This window comes from Podarcis muralis, chromosome 5 (assembly GCF_964188315.1).
Source record: "Podarcis muralis chromosome 5, rPodMur119.hap1.1, whole genome shotgun sequence".
In the NCBI taxonomy this organism is placed as follows: domain Eukaryota; kingdom Metazoa; phylum Chordata; class Lepidosauria; order Squamata; family Lacertidae; genus Podarcis; species Podarcis muralis.
The window spans coordinates 101143705-101155234 of record NC_135659.1 but is presented as its reverse complement, the minus strand read 5'-3'; the positions used below and the strand labels follow the sequence as shown (position 1 = coordinate 101155234).

The window sequence follows — 11530 nt, the reverse complement described above, 5'->3', positions numbered from 1 at the left end:
CACAACCAAACGGTGCATTAGGAAGAAGACTTTGGAGTCCCAAAGTCCTGCCTGTGCTTCCATGAAGCCCACAAACGGCCATAAAGGCAACAAGCTCTCCCCGTAGTAGCTTCCAAGCAAGTGGATCTGCTGATAGACTGCTCCTGAACATGGAAGCTCTGTATAGCTGCCCATGGCTAGCTGCTGTTACATCCGCAGAGTCTTCTGGATCAGGCCAATGGCCCATCTAGCCCAACATCCTGTTCTCACAGGGACCAAGCAGATGCCTAAAGGGAGACCCACAAGCAGGGTCCGAACACAAGAGCCTGCTCTCCTTCTGCTGTTTCCTGCAGTTGGTATTCAAAAGCCTTGCTGCCTCTGGCCAGGAGCCACGGAGAGCCTCTCCTCAGGAATTTAGCCAATCCTCTTTTAAGGTTGGTGGCCGTCACTGGCACCTCCAAGAGGGAGTTCCATATTTATAGGAGGAGCTGCTCCTGAAACTTCAGCTGGTGTAGAATTTGGCAGCCAGTCTGAGCATAAAGCACCAATCCTGCACTGGCTACCAGTTAGTTTCCGGGCCCAATTCAAAGTGCTGCTCTTGACCTATAAAGCCTTAAACAACTCAGGATATGATCCTTCCTGGACCCTGAGATAATTCTCCAAGGCCTTTCTTTGTGTGTCTCCTTCATGAGAGGTCCAGGGGGTGGAAACATGAGAAAGGGCCTTTTCTGTGGTGGCTCCTTGCTTGTGCAATGCTCTCCCCAGGGAGTCCCGCCTGGCGCCTTCGTTACATCTCTTTAGGTGCCAGGCAGAAACATTCCTCTTTTCTCAGGCCTTAGGCTGGTTAAACCACCTATGGCTTTTAAAGGAGGGAGTAGGCAGTTGTTTCTGTTTGTTATTATATTACACATTTCTGTGTTTTTATACTGTCAGCCCCCCTGTGATCCTCGGATGAAGGGCGGTATACAAATCTAACAAATTCATTAAATAAATAAAATCTGCTCCATGTTGATCTTCCTCTACCATCATTAATTTGTCTGTCCTCCTCCACCCCATCTAAGCTAGTGCCCATTGCCTCCTTTAATTTATTAATTTGATTTACCTTCCTTCGGGCCTGTAAGACAGAGCTATTCTGCCTGGCCTTTAATTTGAATTCAGCCTGATCTTTCATTTCCCTTCTCTTCCCTCCCCCTCCCCTTTTTTGAGACCCCACAGCTAATTCTCCCCTGGTCTCCTCGCTGGCCCAAGTAGGACCAATTCAGCCAGCTAGCCCTGGGGATTATCTAACACTTATTAGATGGATTTCCACTAAATTGATTTCTGAACTTTGAATTTTATTGTTATTCATGTTTTTATACTGTATTTTATGCTGCTTTTACAATTAGGTGTTTAAAATTTGTTGTTAGCTGCCCTGAGCCCGGTTTTTGAACTGGGAAGGGCAGGGTATAAATAAAAAAATATTATTATTATTGCCACACCTCATGGCATTGCCGTCCATCAAATAATTATACCTTGGGTGAAGCAAGCTGGCGTCGCCCACCCGCAAAAGCAGCACATGGTGCCCTCCGTTGTGCCACCCTGATGCCCAGGGCTTCCATTCTGTAGCAGGCCAGGCTGCCCTTTCCTTCCAACTCACAGGGCATTAGGACCTGGCCGGCTCCTGCCAGCCCACACCCTTCCCTATTTGGAGACCTCAAGTGTCGTGGCGACAGCAGCTGCCCTGACTCGGAGCCCCCTTAAAATAGCCTCAGTCCTGCCCGCGAGAAGCCCAGGGATGAGTGCTGCAGGCCACCCGCCCACCCGCTTCCACCGAATCCACGGGGCCAATGTCTGCATCGACCCTTCGGGCACCCAGGCCACCCGCGTGGAGAGCTTCGCCAACGGCGTCTGCTTCAGCCGGGAGCCCCTGGCTCCTGGGCAGATCTTCCTGGTGGAGATCGAGGAGAAGGAGCTGGGTTGGTGCGGCCACCTGCGGGTGGGGCTGACCGCCCATGACCCTCGCAGCCTGGAGACGGTGCCCGAGTACTCCCTGCCAGACCTGGTCAACCTGGGCGACAGCTGGGTCTTCGCCATCACCCGCAACCACAACTGGGTTGCCCAGGACGCTGCCGGGGAAGAGGCCTCCGCCCAGGTGAGGGGCTTCCTCTCTGACCCCTACTTGCTCATTGAGAAGGTCAGGATCCCTCGGGACAAGCTGGTGGGCCGCAGCAGGCCAGGCCGCTACAGCCACCTCCTGGACGACCTGTACAGGACCAATGTGCTCCCTGCCACGGCCCGGAGGAGCAGGATCGGGGTGCTGTTCGCCCCGCAGCCGGACGGGACAGCCGACATGCACATTGTCATCAACGGGGAGGACATGGGTCCCAGCGCCAGGGGTCTCCCAGGCTCCCGGCCCCTTTACGCCGTGGTCGACATCTTTGCTTCCACCAAGAGCGTCCGCCTCATCCAGGTGGAATACGGATGTAGGTATCCTCAGCTCTCAAACTGGCATGGCCCCCGGACCATGGGGCAAAGGGCCGTAGCTCAAAGGTGGAGCGGCCTCATGGCAGCTGTGGGGCTGGGAGAGACGACTCCTGCCTGGAATCCTGGAGGGGCATTGCTGCCAGTCAGTGTAGGCCGTACTAAGCTAGATAGATCAATGGGCAGACTGCATGACGCAGCTTCCTAGGCAGATCTGAGCTGGTGGATGGCATTGTCACAAGAAGGGAGACTTTCTGGAGGTTTGGATCCTGATGGCCCCAAGGCAACAGCTGGGTGGGCTACTCAGGTGAAGGGGAGAGGGAGAGAGGAGGTGGTCAAGCCCAGAAGCAGGCAGCCGGCTGCTGGGTCGTCTTAGGAAGGGTGGGGGGCGATGGACAGAGAAAGCGAGCCTTGCCCCAAAGGGATAAGAAGGCAGGAGGAGAGGGGGGGTTAACGCTGTCCATACAAATAAGGCACTTTGAAGAGCGGCTGGCAGGAGAATCCTAGAATTGTGAGCTGGGAGGGGTCCCGAGGGGTCCCAAGGGGTCATCTGCTCCCACCCCCTGCCATGCAGCAATCACAGCAGTTTGGTCTAGCATAGTGGCAGGAATGAGATGGAGCGATAACTCTGGATGTTCCAGGTGTGATTCTTGTCACTGGGAGACCTAAGCCCCTGCTCCCTCAGTCCGCACTAGGGGAATGATACTGATTCAATTGCCAAAGCTAGTCTAAGTAGAGTGGTACCTTGGGTTAAAGACGCTTCAGGTTACAGACTCCGCTAACCCAGAAATAGTACCTCAGGTTAAGAACTTTGCTTCAGGATGAGAACAGAAATTGCATGGCGGCAGCGGGAGGCCCCATTAGCTAAAGTGGTGCCTCAGGTTAAGAACAGTGTCAGGTTAAGAACAGACCTCTAGAACGATTTAAGTTCTTAACCCGAGGTACCACTGTATTATGAGAAGACGACAGAGCGCCTTGAACGCTCTGAAACAGGCTGTCTGAATGTCAAGCCCAATCGCCTGGGAGCAGAGAGACCAGGAGGGAGCGGAGCCAGAGAGGCAGGGATCCAGGAGGGAGCCTGACAAAGAGGATCGCAGAATCCTAGGGTGAAGAGGGACTCCAAAGAGTCATCTAGCCCAGCTCCCTGCAAGGCTGGAAGCCAACAACTCTTGCCGCCAGAAAGACCTCCCTAAGGATTAGTCAGGCTCTCCTTTCTCGTAATCTGAATCCGGGGCTAAGGGAGACCCAGGAGGTGTTTCTGGCTGCATTATCTGTTGGCAAACAGAGCAGGGGTATAATTAGCAAGCATCCCGCGCTGGCCGCTCTCTTCAGTCCCATGTGCGCAAGGGATCTATTTTTAGGGAGGGTTTGTTTTCTCTGCCCCACTGGCAAAGCCCTTGCCCCTTTGCCTGCCTGCCTTCGTGGCCAGTGGTTCTCCCGCCCGGGCAAGGAGGAATGTGGCGGGCCGGGTGTCAGGTTCGGGGAGGCCATGGAATGCAGCCACTCCACGGGGCTTGCTGTGGCTTAGCTGCAGGTGGCATTCAGTAGTTAACCTACGGAACTCCCTTCCACAGGAGGCAGCAATGGCCATCAACATAATAATAATAATAATAATAATAATAATAATAATAATAATAATAATAATTTATTTATATCCCGCCCTTCCCAGCCAAAGCCGGGCTCAGGGCGGCTAACAACAATAGAAGTAACACAGCATTCTAAAATCAATTCATTCTAAAATCAATTCAAAATCAAATTAATGGCCACCATTGGGCTAGAGTTCTGTGAGGATTACCGAAGGAGGGGGTCAGACTGTGCCTTGGCCAAAGCTCTGGTGGAACAGTTCTGTCTTGAAGGCCATGCGGAAAGATGTCAAGTCCCTTATGGCAGAGCGTTCCACCAGATCGGGGCCACAGCTGAAAAAGCCCTGACTCTGGTTAGGCCAGCCTAGCCTCCCTGTGGCCTGGGACCTCCAAGATGTATTGGTTTTCAAGGAGGATTGGACCAATTCATAGAAGAAAATAAAGCTACTGAGGGCTACCAGCCGCAGCGGCTCTGCCTCCACAATGTTCTTGTGCCTGAATCCTGTTTTAGCGTTTCTCTGCTCAGTGACTGTGAGAACTGGATGCTGGGCCAGGCGGGCCATGGGCCCGTTCCAGCACCCTCTTCCTATGGAGGCTTGTTGTGATAGCAGAACCTCCAGGCCCAGGGACAGTCTATCTCTGAACACTAGATTATGGGGAACAACCATTGGAGAACGCTTTGGCCCTCGGGTCCTGTTTGTGGGCTTGGATTTTGCTGGCCTCTGTGAGGCTGGGATGCTGGACCAGATTGGTCCCTGGCCTGATCCAGCAAGCTCTTCTGGTGTTAACAGATTATAATAACATGTTAAAAAGAGAGCCCTGCAGAGAGAGAGGCTGCGGAGGGCCAGGCACGAGGGCTCATTGTGCTGCAGAGAAAGCCTAGCTCCACTTCCTCCAGGTTTTGGCCATTCCATGCCCAATGCCAAATCGCGGAGGTCCTTGCCTGGCTTTGCCAGCTGTGCCCCATGAAGCTGCAAAGAAAGATGAGCTGGGATGCGTGGGAATCCTCCTGCAATGCAAGACCTTCCTTGGCCAGAAAGGACCTTTTCCTTCTCTACCTGACATTCGCACAGGGAGGATGCGAGGCAAAAGGCGCTTTCAGCGTTGTGTGTGGGAACAGTGGGAGGCTCCACAGATTTGCTGGAACCAGGGAATATAGAACCACAGAATCAGAGCTGCAGAGTTGGAAGGGATCCCTCAGGGTCATCCAGACCAACCCCCAGCTATGCAGGAATCATACCTAACAAGCCCCACCCCCACCTCTGCTTAAAAGTCTCCAGTGAAGGACACCAACTTCCGAGTAACTTGGAGCGTTTCCTTTCCGCCTTTTAGGGTGGTCTTTAGAAGATATCTGGAGGTTACATTTCTTCTTGAAACGGGGAGGGGCATCCGTTTTGCAGTCAAAAAACTGAGTATGCATTTCCGAGCATCAATTTCTCAAGTTAAATATCGGATGCCTCTTAGCAACAATGTTCTGCTGCAGCGCAGCTTCCTTCTATTATTATTATTATTATTATTATTATTATTATTATTATTATTAAATGTTATTAAATGTTACCCAAAAAAATGAAAAGAAAAAAAGAAATAGAAACAATACAGTAAAACATTCATCTACACAATTTTCCAAAATGCAGACTAGAAAAGAAGAAAGACAAAAGGTAAAAGAAAGAAACAAGAAAAAGAATGAAGGGGGGGAAATACTTTTCATAATCAATTATTCCAAATTCATACTTCAAACATTACAATATATAAATCTTAGTTAAAATATTATAAAAGACTTCCACCGCATTCTTTGGCAAGGAGTTTCACCAAAACACGCTGAGAACTGGGTCTAGTTCCGCAAAGGCCTTTTTGTGTGTGTGTGTGTGTGTGTGTGTGTGTGTGTGTCTCTGGGATGTCAGGCTGTGAAGGAACCTCCTTGGAGAGGTGTGCCAATTTCCTCTTTGGCCTGCATGCAAATTCCTCCCCCCTCTGCTTCCTGGTAACCTGGGAAAGGCATGCAAGAAGCATTAAGCCCAAGGCAGGGTTGATGCCCCACCTCAGTTCAGGCCCCCACCTCTGGATGAGACCTGTCCAAACCAGAAGGGTTCTGTGGCTGCAGAGACCAATATGGGAGAGACATGTTTTGTTGCAGCTGGGGCAAAGGAAGGCGTCCGGTTGTGCTGCTACAGATGCACCAGGGTGTTTTTTCCCTTTCTGCACTTCTCGCAGCGGTCGTTCCTCCTCTGCTTCCTGCTGTGAATGTCTGCCTCCAGGCACTGCAGTCACCTGCAAAGGATTCCCACACACTGGGGTTGATGTTGCCAGCCTTCGTGTCACAACTGATACAGCAGACCTTAGTGTATTAGCAGAGTGACAGGCCGCTTGGTGTTTTTCAGTCTTCAGGAGCCTTTAGGGCGTTGAAAGGGAGGCAGCAGCGTTGGCAAAACAAGCCCGGTTGTTGTGTTAGGAACATGGAAGTTATGTCTGGAAGCACCAGGAGGTGAAGAGAGATGCTGCCTCTGACAGGGAGCCAAAGGGAGGTTTTCACCCAAGGTGTGAGCGCAGCTTGTCTTTGGCATGTGCATGCTGGCAAAGTGGGTGAGGAATGAAGGGGGAAGTTGGTTCCCCATGCCAAAGTGGCGTGGTGCCACCCCATGGTCTGGCCCTCCATGGGCTTAAGCCTTCATCTTAACAAAATCATTCACAAGCCCAGGGCCGTCTTAACCATAAGTGCCAGGGGTGCGGGGCACTGAAGGAGCCCAAGCAAGAGCTTTAGGACAGGAATCTGCTGCAAGAACGAGGCCCGAAAATGCTGCCCGGGTGAATCTGTTGGGCGAAAGGCCAGGCGAACCACCGAGGCAGGAAAGCTCATTACAAACAGGCAGACAGGAAGAGGAACGGTCTCCAGCAAGGGCGCAGTCAAAAGGGGGCTTCCGTTCCCTCTTGGGTCACTTGGCTCTGGGGGATTTGCAGATGGAGACTCGCAGGGGAAGGAGGTCTTGCCAGGAGAGCAAACTGGGGCACACTCATTAAGATGTGTTGCCAGGCTGAACTACCTGCCTTTCCAAACAACGGCATTGCAGCAGCCCAGGCCCAGCAGCTGCTCCTCTGCCCTCAGTGGGAGCTGGCAAGGCAGCCAGGCTCTTGATGATGCTCCTTCCTCCTCATGTGCAAGGAGGAAACATGTCACTCTCACTGAGCCTCAGCTGGAAGGTCTCTCCAGAGCTGTAGGGGTGCTGCCTCCTGCCTAATGCCCCAGCCTAGGAGTACTTCTAAGGGCTCTCGCAACAGCCACTGTGGTCCCTTGAGCTGTTCAGGCATTGAGGGAGCTCTTTGGTCAGTGTCATCGAATGATGAATTGTAGAGTTGGATTGGGCCCCTGGCAAGGCAAGAATCGCAGCTAAAGGATCCCCAACAGATGGCTACCCAACCTGCTTTAAATACCTCCATCACCTTCTGAGGTCATCCGTTCCACAGTTGAACAGCTCTTACCTACAGAAGGTTTCTTGTCTTGCTAGGGCTGGGGTGGGGGCTCTCTCCAGACAAGAGGAACGGGTCCCAATCCTCATGCTGAGGTTGTCTCACAGCCAAGTCCCCTTCTTTCTCTTCTTTTCCTCCCAGTCCCCTCCCTGCAGACCCTCTGCAGGCTGGCCATCCAGAAGCACATTGCCCACCGGCTAGACATCGATGGGCTCGACCTCCCTCCATCCCTGAAGAACTTCTGCAAATACGAGTGAAGTGACCAAGGCTTTTTCTTCTCTTGCACGAGTCGCCCACCCAAGAGACTTGACGGAGGGTCCGCAAGAACGAGCCGAGAGCAGTGAAGCCGCGCTTCGTCCTTGCTCTGTCCCCAGAATGCCAGCCTTAGGGGACTCACTTCCCACATAGCCACTGGGGCAGCCACGTATATGGCGAGAGACTCACTGAAGGGGCAAGACCACCACCACCAGCCCTCCAAACAACAGCAGGACCCTGAAATAGCAGGAACAGTCCAAGGGAGGATTTGATTTTCAGACGGCAAGATGTAGCAGTGAACTGGAAGCACCGGCCAACTGCCCTGTTTCTAGGTGTACTGGGAACTACAGAATATGCTCTGACAGACAGCCTACATGCGAAGAGATTTTTTAAAAAAGATCCACTAGGGGAATCTGCTTACTCGGAACATGCCAAGAATGTTTCTGCAGGAAAAATTCAGCCTTGAGCGAGTTTGGTAAGCGAGGAGGTGCCCTATTTTTCTCGCTGATCCAGCTCTCAGAACAAAGGCATGCTTTCCCTCCGAGAAGGTGACTTAACTTCTACACACGTGTAAAGCTAAGGCGAGGGAGCAGCTCTACGCAAGCGTGTGAAGTTTGTAGGGCCACGGGCTCCACTTTTGTGGGTTCCCCAGCAGCCCGCTGTTGTTCTGACCCGACATCACATTAGTATGTTTATGGAAGAAATGCACTATGTAGAAGAAGAGGAGTTTGGATTTGATATCCCGCCTTTCACTCCCTTTAAGGAGTCTCCAAGCGGCTAACAATCTCCTTTCCCTTCCTCCCCCACAAGAAACACTCTGTGAGGTGAGTGGGGCTGAGAGACTTCAGAGAAGTGTGACTGGCCCAAGGTCACCCAGCAGCTGCATGTGGAGGAGCGGAGACGCGAACCTGGTTCCCCAGATTACGAGACTACCGCTCTTAACCACGACACCACACTGGCTCTCAAATGTAGACCTCCGAGGCACAGAAGGTGTTGCTGCTATGGGGAAAGGGGGGGGCGCATCGCACACTAGGCTTTATGGAAGTCATGCCAGTTCAATAAAAGCTACCTTAGAACAGCAACAAGTCCTGGGAGTGTCCCTTTCCTGCAACCTCAGCTCCCTTTCCCTCCTGGTTATGCAGCAGAGGGCTCCCAAGCGAGGGAGGCTCAGTTTTATTGCCCTGATACTGCAGTACATAAATGGCAGCGTAAATGGCAATGAAACGATCAAGGGGGTGGAGAACGGCTGCAGTGTTTGGGACTTTTGCAGTGGTTCTCCACCTGTGGGTCCCCAGATGTTCTTGGACTACAACTCCCATCATCCCTGAGCTCTGGCCTTGCTAGCTAGGGGTGATGGGAGTTGTAGTTCAACAACATCTGGGGACCCACATCTGGGGATAGCACATAACCTATGGAACTCGCTCCCACAGCTGCTGCAAATCGCAAGGGGGGAGAGTCGCTCTTGTGCTCGGACCCTGCTTCTGGGATTCCCATAATGGGCATCTGGTTGGCTGCTGTGAGAACAGGAGGCTGGACTCGATGGGCCCTGGGCCTGATCCAGGAGGCTCTCCTTATGTACTTATGGGGGGGGGGCAAATGCTGGGGGCCGGAAGAGCCTTCGCAACCTGCCGACATCACCAGACTCCTCCCCCCCATTGAGCCAAGTGGCCACAACTCCTTGGAGCAGCTGAGGGGCAAGGCTGCCCAGGGGCTCTGTGTGAGGTAAGGGCCGAGCCCTGTGACGCTGGTTCTAGAATGGGGAGAGTTCAGGACAGGCACAGCACTGAGGCAGCCACAGGCCAGCTCTCAGCGGACACCATGTCCTATTATGGGATGGGGAAACCTTCCGCAGGCTTCTTTCCATCTCCAAGTCCAGGTAACGGCTCCCCTTTCGTCCCCCGAGGCGTTTTGTGCAGACAACGCCCTCCTCTGTGCGGCCACACACATTTTCCTCCCCCCCCCCAACCCACTGAATTGGTGTGTGGAGGGAGCTCTTCATGCCACCCCAGAGATGGGTGGCTGTCTTCTTAGACACACAGAAGTGGGACCCCCAACGGTCATCTGGTCCACCCCCACCGGCAATGCAGGAATCACAGCCCAATAATCCCTGGCAGATGGCCAGGGATGAAAACCTCCAATGGACAAGAGTCCAGCACCTTCTGAGGTGGTCCATTCCGCTGCCAAACCCCTCTTTGACAAGGCCAGAGAAGAGGCCCCAGCGCTACGGGGATGAGGCCCGAGGAAGAGGCAGGCCTGGGGGCGGACAGCCGATATGGGCCACACGGAACCATCTCCTAAGCTCTCTGGTTGCTTCTGGGGCGGAGTGGGAAGCCGGGAACCCATGGAATGAAAATTACAGCTGCGGCTCAACTCTCGCTCCAGTTTATCTTCCTCTTGGGAAAGAGATTACTCAGCACCAGGAGGCAAGTGAATGTGTGGGCCATGGAAACTGGTATCGAGGGCATGGGAGGAATTTAGCGCCCTCAATTCACCCCGCCTTCAATCTAGCCTGAGAACAAGAGCCCCCACGTTGTCCTCCTCACACACCCTCCCCGCCAATCCACCTCTGCCCCAGACACTCCAGTTGGTGCCCCCCCAAACACACGCCTTTATTTTGGACAGGAGAATCGGGCAGCAGAGAGGTCGAAATGGCACCGAGTGGCCCGTCGAGCCTCTACCCTGGGATGCCAAGGGAGGCCCCGGCTTCGGGGGGGCTCTCCTCTGCCATCGGGCTCCTGAGGAGGAAGCTGCAAGCCAAGGAGGGGGCTCCGCACCAGCTCAGCGGCCCCCAGCTGCTCCAGGATCCGGACACCAAGCCGCCTTGTGGAGGAGCCTGCTGGTCACCGGGCACAGCTGGGCAAGGGACGCCAGAAAGGTGGGAGCCACACCGAGGCCTCTGCTGCAGGAAGCTGTGCCCTCAGGGACCGGACCGGGAATATCCTGCCGAGCAGACGGGCGACCGGTGGCTCTTCCTCTCCTCTGTGCCGCCGCCCCTTCCTCTCAGCCAGCCCCCCAAGGACTTTGCCAGCTCCGGCGGAGACTTTGCGCTGGCCAGGTGGGGATTCTTGCCCAGCGGGGTCTTCCTGATGTCAGCCAAGTTTGGCAAGGACAGAGAGGCCCAGCCCCCGCTGCACCTGCCCCCCAACATCTGCATCCTGACCCTGGCCATGATGATCGCTGGCATTCCCACGGTCCCCGTGCCGGGCGTGCGGGAGGAAGACATGGTCCACGCTGCCCAGTGCTTTGTGGCGGAGAACCTGGAGCCTGGTAATGCGCAAGGGGAGGCAGCACAGAGGAGGAGGAGGAGGTGGGCTGCCATGCAGCGCCTGGGGCCTTCCTGCAAGAGGGGGGACAAGCAGAGGAAGAGGGCCGCCCACAGGAGCCTCCTGCCCCTGTTCCTGGCGCAGCTGGAGAAGTGAGAGCAGGGGGGAAGAAACGCTGAATTCTGCTTTGAAAAGCCAACATAAAGGGTTTGTGAAAAGCAAGGCTCTTTGCTTATGTCCGTGCTTCTGCTTCTGTAAGCAGGTAGTTGGCCAGATCCTCTGATCCAAACCGCTGTCTGGATTGGACCCCAGGCAGCCCTTCATTCCCATTCCCACACCACCACAGGGGTTACCCAGCCAGGCTCCTTGGGACCAAGTGGAAGGGATAACCCAGCTCTCCACAGAACAGCCCAAATGGCAGCTGCTTCCTGGAGCTCTTGCCCCTCTCCCCTCGTGTCACCAGTGTTTCCAGTCTGACACAACGCCCACAGGGCGCTTCCACTGAGCCCGGTACCAGCTGCCTGGCAG

At 54.1% G+C, this 11530-nt stretch overlaps 2 protein-coding genes across 2 annotated transcripts; both read left to right on the top strand.

The window, feature by feature from the left end:
* The first annotated feature begins 1713 nt into the window (after positions 1 to 1713).
* Positions 1714 to 8824, top strand: NEURL2 (neuralized E3 ubiquitin protein ligase 2). The gene is made up of 2 exons (XM_028735698.2): positions 1714 to 2441; positions 7626 to 8824. Exons 1-2 carry the CDS (start codon positions 1754 to 1756, stop codon positions 7739 to 7741), a joined length of 804 nt encoding a protein of 267 aa, XP_028591531.2. The 5' UTR covers positions 1714 to 1753; the 3' UTR covers positions 7742 to 8824.
* Positions 8825 to 10387: 1563 nt separating this feature from the next.
* SPATA25 (spermatogenesis associated 25) lies at positions 10388 to 11285 on the top strand. The gene has a single exon (XM_028735806.2). The coding sequence runs from the start codon at positions 10388 to 10390 to the stop codon at positions 11156 to 11158; it is 771 nt and encodes a 256-aa protein (XP_028591639.2). The 3' UTR covers positions 11159 to 11285.
* The last annotated feature ends 245 nt before the right edge of the window (positions 11286 to 11530 follow it).